The sequence below is a fragment of the Somniosus microcephalus genome, chromosome 3 (assembly GCF_052327205.1).
Source record: "Somniosus microcephalus isolate GS21.2 chromosome 3, FLI_Smic_1.0, whole genome shotgun sequence".
NCBI lineage: Eukaryota > Metazoa > Chordata > Chondrichthyes > Squaliformes > Somniosidae > Somniosus > Somniosus microcephalus.
The window spans coordinates 246,171,378-246,185,693 of record NC_140989.1 but is presented as its reverse complement, the minus strand read 5'-3'; the positions used below and the strand labels follow the sequence as shown (position 1 = coordinate 246,185,693).

At 44.8% G+C, this 14,316-nt stretch overlaps 1 protein-coding gene across 1 annotated transcript in view; it reads right to left on the bottom strand.

Moving 5' to 3' along the window:
* Positions 1–14,316, bottom strand: part of dnm3a (dynamin 3a) — a 452,439-nt gene that overhangs the window by 309,124 nt on the left and 128,999 nt on the right. The window contains exon 2 of the mRNA XM_085978004.1: positions 11,357–11,430. Within this exon, the coding sequence (XP_085834130.1) occupies positions 11,357–11,430 (74 nt within the window). The remainder of the gene's footprint in view (positions 1–11,356; positions 11,431–14,316) is intronic.

Sequence of the window (14,316 nt, the reverse complement as noted above, 5' to 3'; positions counted from 1 at the left end):
TCAGGCCCTGGGGATTTATCGGCCCTCAATCCCATCAATTTCCCTAACACCATTTCCCTACAAATACTGATTTCTATCAGTTCCTCCCTTTCATTAGACCCTATGTTCCCCGACATCTTTGGGAGGTTATTTGTGTCCTCCTTTGTGAAGAAAGAACCAAAGAATGTATTTAATTGGTCTGCCATTTCTTTGTTCCCCATTATAAATTCCCGTGATTCTGACTGCAAGGGACCTACGCTTGACTTCACCAATCTTTTTCTCTTCACATATCTATAAAAGCTTTTACAGTCAGTTTTTATGTTCACATGCAAGCTTACTTTCATACTCTATTTTCCCCCTCTTAATTAATCCCTTTGTCCTCCTTTGTTGGATCCTAAACTGCTCCCAATCCTCAGGTTTACTGCTTTTTCTGGCCAATTTATATGTCCTCTCCTTGGATCTTATGCTATCCCTAATTTCCCTTGTTAGCCACGGTTGAGTCACCTTTTTTGTTTTATTTTTATGCCAAACTGGGAGGAACAAATTCTGTAGTTCATCCATGCGATCTTTGAATGTTTGCCATTGCCCATTCACTGTCAACCCTTTGAGTGACATTCCCCAATCAATCCTACCCAAGTCGCACGTCATACCATCGCAGTCTCCTTTATTTAAATTCAGGACCCTAGTCTCTGAGTCAACTACTTCACTCTCCATCTTAATGAAGAATTCTTTCATATTATGATCGCTCCGACCCAAAGGGTCTCGCACAACAAGATTGCTAATTAATCCTTTCTCATTACATAATACCCAGTCTAAGATGGCCTGATCTCTAGTTGGTTCCTCAACATATTGGTCCAGGAAACCATCCCGTATACACTCCAGGAATTCCTCCTCCAAAGTGTTGTTACTAATTTGGTTAGCCCAATCTATATGTAGATTAAAGTCACCCATGATAACTGCTGTGCCCTTATTGCACGCTTCTCTAATTTCCCGTTTAATGCCATCCCCGACCTCCGCATTACTGTTTGGAGGTCTATATACCACTCCCACTAACGTTTTCTGCCCCTTGGTATTTCTCAGTTCTACCCATACAGATTCCACATCATCAGAGCTAATATCCTTCCTTTCAATTGTGTTAATCCCCTCTTTAACCAGCAATGCTACCCCACCTCCTTTTCCTTTCTGCCTATCTTTCCTGAATATTGAATACCCCTGGATGTTGAGTTCCCAGCCTTGACCACCCTGGAGCCATGTTTCCGTAATCCCAATCATATCATATTCGTTTACCTCTATTTGCGTAGCTTATTCATCCACCTTATTACAAATGCTCCTCGCATTAAGACACAAAGCCTTCAGGCTTGTTTTTTTAACGCTCCTAGATCTTTTAGAATTATTATTTACTGTAGCCATGTTTGATTTAAATCCTTGATTTCTCTGCCTGTCACTTTTGTTTTTCTCCTTCCTGTCTTTTGTTTTTATCCTCGTTTCCCTTTCCTCTGTTTCCCCACTCAGGTTCCCAACCCCCTGCCATTTTAGTTTAAACCCTCCCCCAGAGCACTAGCAAACACTCCCCCTAGGATATCGGTCCCGGCCCTGCCCAGGTGCAAACCGTCCGGTTTGAACTGGTCCCACCTCCCCCAGAACCGGTTCCAATGTCCCAGGAATTTGAATCCCTCCCCCTGACACCATTCCTCTAGCCACGTATTCATCTGAAATAGCTTTCTATTTCTACTCTGACTAGCACGTGGCACTGGTAGCAATCCTGAGATTACTATCTTTGAGGTCCTGTTTTTTAATTTACCTCCTAACTCCCTATATTCAGCTTTTAGGACCTCATCCCCGTTTTTAGCTATATCGTTGGTACCTATATGCACCACGACAACTGGCTGTTCACCCTCCCCCTCCAGAATGCCCTGCAGCCGCTCCGAGACATCCTTGACCCTTGCACCAGGGAGGCAACACACCATCCTGGAGTCTCGTTTGCGGCCGCAGAAACGCCTATCTATTCCCCTTACAATACAATCCCCTATTACTATAGCTCTCCCCCTCTTTTCCCTCCCGTTCTGTGCAGCAGAGCCACCCCTGGTACCAGGAAGTTGGCTGCTGCTGCCTTCCCCTGGTAAGCCATCCCCCTCATCAGTATCCAAAGCGGTATATCTGTTTGAGAGGGGGATGGCCATAGGGGACCCCTGCACTACCTGCCTGTGCCTAGTACTCTGCCTGTTGGTCACCCGTTCCCTTTCTACCTGTGCCACCTTTATCTGCGGTGTGACCAACTGATTAAACGTGCTATTCACGACGTCCTCAGCATCGCGAATGGTCCAGTATGTATCCAATTGCTGCTCCAACACCGCAATGCGGTCTGCCAGTAGCTGCAGCTGGACACACTTCCTGCACACATAGTTGTCAGGGACACAGGAAGTGTCCCTGAGTTCCCACATAGCGCAGGAGGAGCATACTACGGCACCGGGCTGTCTTGCCATGACTTACCCTTTAATTAATTGAAATTAAATTAAATCAAATCAATCCCACCAATTACACTACAGATAAATGATATATTTCAGGGCCCTGGTTTACCAACAGTCCCCGCTACACCACAGCGACCCTAGAAACTATAAACCACAGAGTTAGAGTTTAAAAAAGAATGAAATACTCACCAACCAATCATTTACCTGCTTTCTGGTGACGTCACACTTCGATTACTTTTTACTTCTCTCCCTCTCTGAGATTGGAGATTGGTACGCTCTGAGGCCTACCTGGACTCTGGGGGCCTTTTAAAGCCTCGCCGATCGCGTTTCCCGCCGCCGCCACTGCCGCTTTGAGGCCTACCTGGTCTCTGGGGGCCTTTTAAAGCCTCGCCGCTTGCGTTTCCCGCCGCCGCCGCTGCCGCTGACGCTCTGAGGCCTACCTGGTCTCTGGGGGCCTTTTAAAGCCTCGCCACTCGCGTTTCCTGCCGCCGCCGCTGTCGCTCTGAGGCCTACCTGGTCTCTGGGGGCCTTTTAAAGCCTCGCCACTCGCGTTTCCTGCCGCCGCCGCTGTCGCTCTGAGGCCTACCTGGTCTCTGGGGGCCTTTTAAAGCCTCACCGCTCGCATTTCCCGCCGCCATCACTGCCGCTGGCACTCTGCATGCAGTTAAACAAGGTAGGGAGCATACAAAAATAAATAACTTCTTCAAAATATACAATTAGATTTATAAGACGTGACCTCCCTTTTATGAAGCCATGTTGGGTGTCCCTAATATGTCCCTCTCTACTCAAGCATTCATATATTGCATCCCTAATGAGTCCCTCAAGCACCTTACTTATTACTCAGTCACAAGAAATAAAACCCGCTGCAGTCGAAATTATGCCCCCAGCCTTACTCGATACAAATGTTACAAGTCATCTGTCCCCAAAGTTTGAACCAAGAGGAACCAAGCCATGCTCAAATACATAGGTACTAGGAACTGTGTTCGGTGGTATGTGAGCAACTGAAGCTGTTCGAGCAGAGTTGAGTTGAAACAAGCTGGTTAGAGTCTTCAGAGATACAGGTCAGACCAGTTAACTCCCATAGTTGGAAAGACAAAAAGAAATTTAGACTGCATAGGTAAAAGTTAACCGCAGAGGAATAGCTTAGAATGGTTACAGCACAGAAGGAGGCCATTCGGCCTGTCGAGCCCTTGCCGGCTCTCTGCAAGAGCACTTCAGCTAGTCCCACTCCTCCGCCCTTTCCCCGTGGCCCTGCAATTTTGAAATTGTGTCCTGTACACCCACGTCCAAGTCATTATTATATCAAGAAAAGCAGTGGTCCTAGTTCCGACCCCTGGGGAACACCACTGTGTACCTTACTCCAGTTCGAAAAACAACCGTTCACCACTACTCTCTGTGTTACATCGTTATATTATCACATCGTTAAATGGAACTACTTGTTACATTGTTATATGGAACTACTTTGGTTAGTGCATTTATACTGCTATGTGGCACACTGTGTCAGGCAGTGCACAGTGCAAGGTTGGACATCTTGTATCACTCCGCATCATGCAGCAGCAACATCATGAAAGCACTGAGTAAAAGCTGTAAACTAAAATGAGTTAAAAGTGTCTGTATTACATAGTAATAAGAACACAAGGGGACACAACATGGTGGCAGCGGTATAAGTGAGTACAACTTGTGCCATACGAACTATGAATAAGATGAAAAGTGAATATATGAGCTGATCGTGAGTGCCGGTGTCTGCGTGATTGAGCGTGATTCGTACGTGCAACTAAGATGGCGGCTGCCGTGGCACTGACTGCGCAAATGCAACCCCTCATGAACTGGGAAGCCGACGATATAGTAGAGGCATTCCGCAAGTTCAAACAGAAATGTGACCTTACATTCTAAAGCTTCCTGAAGGGTACTGCTGACGAGGAAAAGGTTAGTTACATTCTGTTGTGGGCAGGAGAAAAAGGTCTAGATTTGTATAATAGCTGGAGTTTGACTGAAGAGGAAAAGGAAAACCCTGCGACAATCTAAGAAATTCAGCAACCATCTAGAGCCTAAATCCAATCACTGTATACACAGATACAAATTCCAGAGTCTAAGACAGGAACTCGGTGAAATAGTTGACAATTTCTTAACAAGGCTGAGAAATGAAGCCAGCAAGTGTGCATTTAAGGAAATGGAGGAAAGGCTTGTGGACCAGCTGATATGGGGGTCAGCGCATGCAGAGGTACAAAAAGCTCTGATAGGGAAAGAAAAGCTCGAAATAACAGAGGCTATAGATACTGCGAGAGCTCATGAAGCCACGAAGCAGCAAATGAGAACACTGATTTCTCAAACGGCTGACATGCGGACGGCTTCTGAGACGGGCAACAGAGTGGATACAGTGAGAGAAAAGTACAACACGCAAAGATATGCACATGACAACGGGAGAAACATGTGCAGAAACTGTGGAAGACCACACGGTTATACAGACAGGAGGAAATGTCCAGCATATGGAACAAGCGGCAATGCATGTGGCAAACTAAACCACTGGGAAGAGAGGTGTAGAACGAAGAAAGAAGGAACATACATCAAAAACAAAGGCAGACGGCAGAACCAGAGAAAGAAACACAATATCCATGCCATGGATGAGCAGGATGATGATGATTATGGTCATGACAATACACTAAACATCGAAACCATAAAGGTACAGCTTCACGAGATGTCCAGAGCAGAAAATACTCCGAGGAGAGAATTGCACACCATCATCCAAATCGAAAAGAGGATCAAAGGTCAGCCCACAACCATCAACTTAAAAAGTTGAAGCTGGACACAGGGGCTCAGAGCAACATTCTCCCATTGAGACTGTACCAGCAGATCTTTCCCAAAAACTTGAGAGAAGATGGCTACCCGAAAAACGGTTGTTTAAAGGCAAGTAATGTCACGCTGACAGCATACGGGGGGAGTGAGATTAAACAACTCGGAATAACCTGTCGTCAAAGGGACACATAAAAGAAAGAACATCAACTGCATGTTCTATGTCACCGACACTGAGGGGCCAGCGATCCTGGGATTAAACAGCTGTGAGAAGTTGAGATTGATCTCAGTGAATCACGAGCTGACGAAAACGTCACTGAGGATAGAGAGCAACACCCCGCTGGAAAATCGCCCACAAATCAAGAGTAAAAAAGACTTGATAGGGACATGTATCCGGAATGTTTCGATGATACAGTGGGATGTTTTGGAGATTTCCAATACCACATCACCATCGATCCAGAGGTAAAGCCCGTTATCCATGCTCCACGAAAAGTACCCATCGAGCTGAAGACAAAGCTTGAAAGAGAGCTAAAGGAGATGGAAGAAAAGGGAGTGATCGTAAAGGTCACTGAACCCACAGACTGGGTAAACTCAATTGTGGTACGAGAAAAGCCAAACGGGCGTCTCAGAATATGTTTGGACCCCAAAGATCTAAACCAGGCGATAAAGAGGGACCACTATCCCACCCCAACGCTAGAGGAGATTACGCCATCACTGGCAGGAGCCAAGGTTTTCTCAAAACTAGATGCCAGAAATGGATATTGGAACGTGAAGCTGGATGAGGAATCAACAACACTGACAACATTCAACACACCATTTGGGCGTTACAAATTCCTGCGGCTACCATTCGGGTTAAAGGTCAGTCACGATATCTTTCAACAGAAAGTAGACGAGACATATAGAGGCTGTGGAGGAGCTATAGGAATCGCTGATGATATTCAGATCTATGGAGCAGATGAAAGAGACCATGATATGCACCTACATGAGGCCATGGAGCGTACCAGGAAGGCTGGCATCAAGTTAAATGCCGATAAGTGCATAGTTAAAGTCAAGGAATGCCAATTCTTCATTATGATTTACACACCAGAGGGAGTCAAGCCAAATCCTGAGAAGATTGCGGCGATTGCTCAAATGAAACCACCCAAAGATAAGAAAGAGCTGAGGAGTTACCTCGGCTTGATCCAATACATGAGTTCTTTCATCCCAAACATGTCGGAACATACAAGTCTCAGAGAGCTAATGAAAGAAGACGCCAAATACCAGTGGTCTGAATCACACGAAAGGAATTTCAAACAGCTTAAAGAACTGTTGTGCAAAGAAACAAGTCTGTCATTTTATGACAGAAGAAAACCAGTCACTCTGCAAGTAGATGCTTCTACCAGAGGACTAGGGGCAGCTCTTGTGCAGGAAGGAAAGCCAATAGCTTTCGCATCAAAGGCCTTGACGTCAGCCGAGACGAGATATGCCAACATAGAAAGAAAACTATTACAGGTAGACTATCCTTTATCCGAAAACCTCGGGACCAGCCGTGTTTCGGTTTTTGGAAAATTTCGGATTTCGGAAGGTATTTTATAAGACTGGGAAATTTGTCGGGGGGTCGGGGGTCGTCGGGGTCGTCAGTGAGGGTCGGCGGGGGGGGTCGGGGTCGGCGGGGGGGGTCGGCGGGGGGTCGTCCGCGGGGGTCGGGGTCGTGCGCCACTCTGGTCATGTCGTGCGCACGACTTACGCTGAACGAAAAAACCTTCGGTTTTTAGAGGGTTTCGGTTTTCGGAAGTTCGGATAAAAGGTAGTCTACCTGTAGCAGTAGTGTATGGATGCGAGAAATTCCATACATACCTGTATGGAAGGCAGTTTACAATAGAGAGTGACCATCGTCCACTAGAACAGATCTATAAGAAGAATCTGTGCAAAGCACCTGCAAGACTGCAAAGACTACTTCTAAGGCTCCAAAGCTATGACTTCACGCTTAAATATAAGCCAGGAAAGGAAATGGTGCTAGCAGATGCATTGTCTCGATTGTCACCATATGAGAAACACGAGGTGGAGGGTCTGACAGTAAAAATCCACCACCTAGTGAGTGTTACCCCTACAAAGCTCAGTCAAATCAGAGATGAGACTAGCAAAGATGAGGAATTGCAACTACTCACACAACAAGTGATACAGGGGTGGCCGGAGAGAATCCAGCAGGTACAGGCGACAATTCGTCAATACTGGACGATTAGAGACGATATTGCAGTAGAAGACGGTATTCTCCTTGCTGGATCGAGGATCATCGTGCCAAAGACGATGCAGACAGAACTTCTCCATCTAATACATGAAGGCCACATGGGAATGGAGAAATGCAAGCTGAGAGCCAGATCAGCTGTATACTGGATAGGCAGGTACAAAAATATCGAACAGATGATTTCTGCATGTGGTATATGCCAGAAATACAGAAATGCACAACAGAAAGAGATGATACCTAGTGAAATACCGTCAAGACCATGGCACACTGTTGGGGCAGATCTCTTTATGTGCAATCAAGAATGGTATCTCATAGTGGCAGATTACTATTCCAAGTTTCCTTTTGTGAGAAGGATGAAAGATCTGAGAGCCACAACTACCACCAGAATTGCAAAGAGCTTGTTTGCTGAACAAGGAATCCTGGAAAAGGTAATCTGTGACAATGGAACCCAGTTCACATCGAGTGAATTCAGAGCTCTGGCAGAAAAGTATGGGTTCAAAATAGTAACCTCATCCCCACATTTCCCAAGGGGACACGGGTTCATCGAAAGACAGATCCAGACTGTCAAGAGAACTCTCATCAAAAGTAGTGAGATGGGGGAAGACCAAGACCTTGCCCTCTTATCACTCAGATCAACACCACTGAAAGCAGACATGAAATCACCTGTGGAATTGCTGAATGGGAGGAAGTTTAAGACTACCCTACCAGCAAAAATACATCGGCCTAGAAATTCAGTTGCCTTAGCGCCGCTTTTGAGGCACTAGAGGGACTAGCGCCAGAGTTATGGCCAGTTTAAAAATTCCCTGGGGCCCTAAATCGGCGTTGCACCGGTAGCGCTGCGCCGGCACCGATGACGTCATCGGTGTGCGCAGCGTCCCGGTTGCCGTGGTAACCCGCCCGAACTCCGAAATTGAGTTGCGGCCGCCTCGCCCGTGGCAGCCGCAAGCAACGTTCTGTCAGAGGTGCCTTACTCCAGTTTGCGCCGGCGCATTAAAGGCCCCGCGGCGGCCGGCCACTTTCCCGCCGGCCGCCTGCCCGCAGCTCCCTCCCCGGACTTCTCCCCCCCCCCCCCGGAACAGATGCAAGCCCGGCACTTGTCCAAGGTGCCGGGCTCATTTTTAAGCTGATTTGCGCGGGCCGCGGCCGGGTGCAGGCAGCTCCTCCTTAACGGGAGGAGGAGGCCTGCACGTCCCCAGCCTGCCGCACTGCATCGGGTGCCGCAGCGCCGGAATTGCGGCGCGAAACGGCAGTTAGCGCCGATGTACTGCCGCAAAGACCCTTCAGTAGCGCCGGCAGCCGTTTGGGCGCGGCACTACTGAATTTTTGGCGCGCGCAGGGGGACTTAGCGCCGGCACTAACTTCCGGCGCTAAAGCCCTGCCTACGCCAGAACCCAATTTCTAGGCCATCCTCCCCAGGACCAGGAGGATTTCAGACAGAAGCTGGCAGAAGCACAAGTCGTAGGGAGCAAATATTACGACAAACATGCAAAGATGCTACCAGAATTGCTGAATGGGCAATCAGTGCATGTGCAAGACCCGGTGTTGAAAACCTGGAATCCAGCCAAGGTCATTGGAAAAGCTGATACTCCAAGATCCTACTTCGTAGAGACCGAACCTGGTAACCAATACAGATGGAACAGACTCCACATCAGACCTTCACCTGAACTGGTTAGGCAGCAGACAACATCAGCAACATTGACAACACCAGCTACTACAAGCAGTACAATGCCAGAAACAAGCGCCACAAATCAAACAACCACGAGCATGCACATTCCAACTCCAAGTGCGACAGCAACAACAACAACAACAAGAGCGGAACACACCAAAACACCGCAGAGAGGAGTGGTCACCACCAAATCCACAAGATGGAGGGACAACATCCAACCACCTGAGCGATATCGCGAATAAGAAAAGAAAACTCACGATTCTTTGTATTTGATAATAATAGTTTAGATATAATATTTTTTTTAATTAAATTAAATTTCATGTTTTAGTGTTTTGAGAAAGAGGGATGTTACATCGTTATATTATCACATCGTTAAATGGAACTACTTGTTACATTGTTATATGGAACTACTTTGGTTGGTGCATTTATACTGCTATGTGGCACACTGTGTCAGGCAGTGCACAGTGCAAGGTCTGACATCTTGTATCACTCCGCACCATGCGGCAGCAACATCATGAAAGCACTGAGTAAAAGCTGTAAACTAAATGAGTTAAAAGTGTCTGTATTACATAGTAATAAGAACACAAGGGGACACAACACTCTGTTTCCTGTCACTTAGCCAATTTCACATCCATGCTGCCACTGTCCCTTTTATTCCATGGGCTTCAACTTTGCTGGCAAGCCTATTATGTGGCACTTTATCAAACGCCTTTTGGAAATCCATGTACACATCAACCACACTGTCTTCATCAACCCTCTCTGTTACCTCATCAAAGAACTCAATCAAGTTAGTTAAACACGATTTGCCTTTAACAAATACATACTGGCTTTCCTTAATTAATCCACACTTGTCCAAGTGACTGTTAATGTCCTATATTATAGTTTCTAAAAGCTTCCCCACTACCGAGGTTAAACTCACTGGCTTGTAGTTGCTGGGTTTATTCTTACACCCTTTTTTGAACAAGGGTGTAACATTTGCAATTCTCCAGTCCTCTGGCACCCCCGTATCTAAGGAGGATCGGAAGATTATGGCCAGTACCTCCACAATTTCCACCTTTACTTCCCTCAACATCCTAGGATGCATCCCATCCGATCCTGGTGACTTATCTACCTTAAGTACAGCCAGCCTTTCTAGTACCTCCTCTTTATCAATTTTTATCCCATCCAGTATCTCAACTACCTCGTGGGAATGTACCTCGACTGTACCCGAACCATCTTCTCTTTAAAGGCAGCTCAATGTTCAATTCACTATGACTTTGGCAGCATCTTCTTCCTTGTTAAAGACAGATGCAAAGTACTCATTTAGTACCTCAGACATGCCCTTTGCCTCCATGTGTAGGTCTCCATTTTGGTCCCTAATTGGCACTACCCCTCCTCTTATTACCTGTTTATTATTTATATGCCCATAGAAGACTTTTGGATTCCCTTTTATGTTAGCTGCCAATCTATTCTCATACTCTCTCTTTGCCCCTTTTATTTCCTTTTACACTTCCCCTCTGAACTTTCTATATTCAGCCTGGTATTCTCAACCTGACATCTGTCATACACCCCCTTTTTCTGCTTCATCTTACTCTCTATCTCTTTCAACATCCAGGGAGCTCTGACTTTGGTTGCCCTACATTTCCCCCTCCTGGGAATGTACCTCGACTGTACCCGAACCATCTCTTTAAAGGCAGTCCATTGTTCAATTACAGTTTTGCCTGCCAATCTCTGATTCCAATTTTCCTGGGCCGGATCCATTCTCAACCCACTGAAATTGGCCATCCTCCAATTAAGTATTTTCACTCTAGAATTCTCCCTGTCTTTGTCCATAGCTAAACTAAACCTTATGATACTATGATCACTGTTCCCTAAATGTTCCCTGACTGACACGTGCTCCACTTGACCCACTTCATTCCCCAGAACCAGATCCAGCAATGCCTCCATCTTTATTGGGCTGGAAACGTATTGATGAAGAAAGTTCTCTTGAACACATTTCAGGAATTCTTCCCCCTCACTTCCAGAAACAGACCTAGATATCAGGGCCAGTAAAGATACTCAGGACCATAGGGAGCTAAGACCTACCTAAGAGAATAATCTAAAGCGCCAAAGTATCTAGCTAAAGGGAGTCAAAATCGTATTCTTAAATCCAGTCCACATACGCCACAAAAAGGATTCTTTTTTCCTAGGCAAATAATCTTGAACTCCACAACATATAAAAGAAATATTCAGTACAATACAATACAATACCTGTGCTGGAATTAACCAGCTGCAAGACCAGAGGTCGTCTTGTAACAATGCCTGATCCTCGAGGAAGGAAATCTCTATTGTAGGAAGAGGGAAAAAAGAAAATTGTTTTTACTGATGCGTAGAGATCTTTGATAGAATAAAGGTTTGTTACAATATTTATGACAACGATAAGATTTGCTTTACATTTTGTGCATACAGACCACATTTTTCAGAAATCACAAGTGTAAGGCAGAACAGAATACCATAAGAATTAGGAGCAGGAGTAGGCCACATGGCCCCTCAAGCCTGCTCTGCCATTCAATAAGATCATTGCTGATCTTCGACTTCAACTCCACTTTCCCGCATGATCCCCATATCCCTTGAGTCCTAGAGTCCAAAAATCTATCTAACTCAGCCTTGAATATACTCAACGACTCAGTATCCACAGCCCTTTGGGGTAGAGCATTCCAAAGATTCACAACCCTGAGTGAAGAAATTCCTCCTCATCTCAGTCTTAAATGGCCGACCCCTTATCCTGAGACTATGCTCCCTAGTTCTAGACTCTCCAGCCAGGGTAAACAACCTCTCAGCATCTACCCTGTCAATCCACCTCAGAATCTTATATGTTTCAATGAGATCACCTCTCATTCTTCTAAACTCCAGAGAGTATAGGCCCAATCTACTCAAACTCTCCTCATAGGACCACCCTCTCATCCCAGGGATCAATCTAGTGAACCTTCATTGCACCGCCTCTAAGGCAAGTATATCCTTCCTCAGATAAGGAAACCAAAACTGTGCACAGTACTCCAGGAGTGGTCTCACCAAAGCCCTGTACAATTGTAGCAAGACTTCCTTACGCTTGTACTCCAACCCCCTTGCAATAAAGGCCAACATGTCATTTGCCTTCCTAATTGCTTGCTAACTCTATTTCCTGTATGAGGACAACTAAATCTCTCTGAACACCAACATTTAATAGTTTCTCACCATTTAAAAAATATTCTGTTTTTCTATTCTTCCTACTAAAGTGAATAACCTCGTATTTCCCCACATTATACTCCATCTGCCACCTTATTGCCCACTCACTTAACCTGTCTATATCCTTTTGTAGGCTCTTCGTGTTCTCCTCACAGCTTACTTTCCCACCTAGCTTTGTATCATCAGCAAACTTGAATACATTGCACTCGATCCCTTCATCTAAGCCATTAATATAGATTGTAAATAGCTGAGGTCCAAGCACTGATCCTTGCGGCACCCCACTAGTTACAGCCTGCCAACCAGAAAATTACCCATTTATCCCTACTCTCTGCTTTCTGTCTGTTAACTAATCCTCTGTCCATGCTAACATTTTACCTCCAACTCCATGAGCCCTCCATGAGCCCTTATCTTGCGTAACAACCTTTTTATGTGGCACCTTATTGAATGCCTTTTTGGAAATCCAAATATACTGCATCCACTGGTTTCCCTTTATCTACCCTGCTAGTTACATCCTCAAAAATCTGTAATAAATTTGGTAAATACGATTTCCCTTTAAAAAAACCATGTGATTGCCTAATCATATTATAATTTTCTAAGTGCTCTGTTACCACTTCCTTAATAATGGATTACAGCATTTTCCTGATGACTGATGTGAGGCTAACTGGCCTGTAGTTCCCCGTTTTCTTTCTCCTTCATTTCTTGAATAGAGGGGGTTAAATTTGCTACCTCTAATCCGCTGGGACTGTTCTAGTATCTAGGGAATTTTGGAAGATCACAATTAATGCATCCACTATCTCTGCAGCCAGATCTTTTAGAACCCTAGGATGTAGGCCATAAGTTCATGGGGATTTGTCAGCTTTTACTCCCGTTAGTTTCTCAAGTATTATTTTTCTACTGATCTTAATTACTTTAAATTCCTCACTCTCATTAGTCCTTTGGTTCCCCACTATTTTATGTGTGCTTTTTGTGTCTTCTACTGTGAAGACAGATACAAAATATGTTTAAAATCTCTGCCATTTCCTTATTCCCCATTATAATTTCTCCTGTCACAGCCTCTGTGGGACCAATGCTTACTTTTGCTACTCTCTTCCTTTATTTCTTGCTAGTTTACTCTCATATGCTATTATCTCCCTTATCATCAATTTTTTGGTCATCCTTTGCTGGTTTCTAAAGCTCTCCCAATCCTCAGGCTTACTACTAGTCTGTACAACATTATAAGCCTTTTCATTTAATCTAATACTATGCTTAACGTCTTTAGTTAGCCATGGAGTTTTTATTTCTCAATGGAATTCATATTCATTGAGAATTTTGGAATATTTCTTTAGATGTTTGCCACTGCTTATCTACCGTCATACCTTATAATCTAATTTCCCAATCTACCTTAGCTAACTCGCCCCTCATACCTATGTAATTGGCTTTATTTAAGTTTAAGACTCTAGTTTCTGACCTAAGTAGGTCAGTCTTAAACTCATGTGAAATGCTATCATATTATGATCATTCTTCCCCAGAGAATCCTTTACTATGAGATTACTAATTAGCCCTGTCTCATTACACAGTACAAGATCTAAAATAGCTTGTTCCCTGGTTGGTTCCACGACGTATTGTTCCAGGAAACTGTCTCAAATGCATTCCATGACCTCATCCTCTAGACTGCCTTTGCCAATTTGATTTGTCCAGTCTACATGAAGATTGAAGCCGCCACGATTATTGCCTTACCTTTGTTACAAGCTCCTATTATTTCTTCATTAATACTCTGTCCACTACTCCCACCAGTGTTTTTTGTCCCTTTATTTCTTATCTCCACCCATACTGATTCTACTTCCTGATCTTCTGAGCCAAGGTCCTTTCTCACTACTGTCCTTATGTCATTCTTCATCAGCGCTACCCCTCTCCTTTTCCATTCTGTCTGTCTTTCAAAACGAAATTGTACAGGTGGGTACAAACAACAGCCACAAAAGTTGCAATACAAGATGTGGCAAAATAACATTTTTATATGTCCAAACATT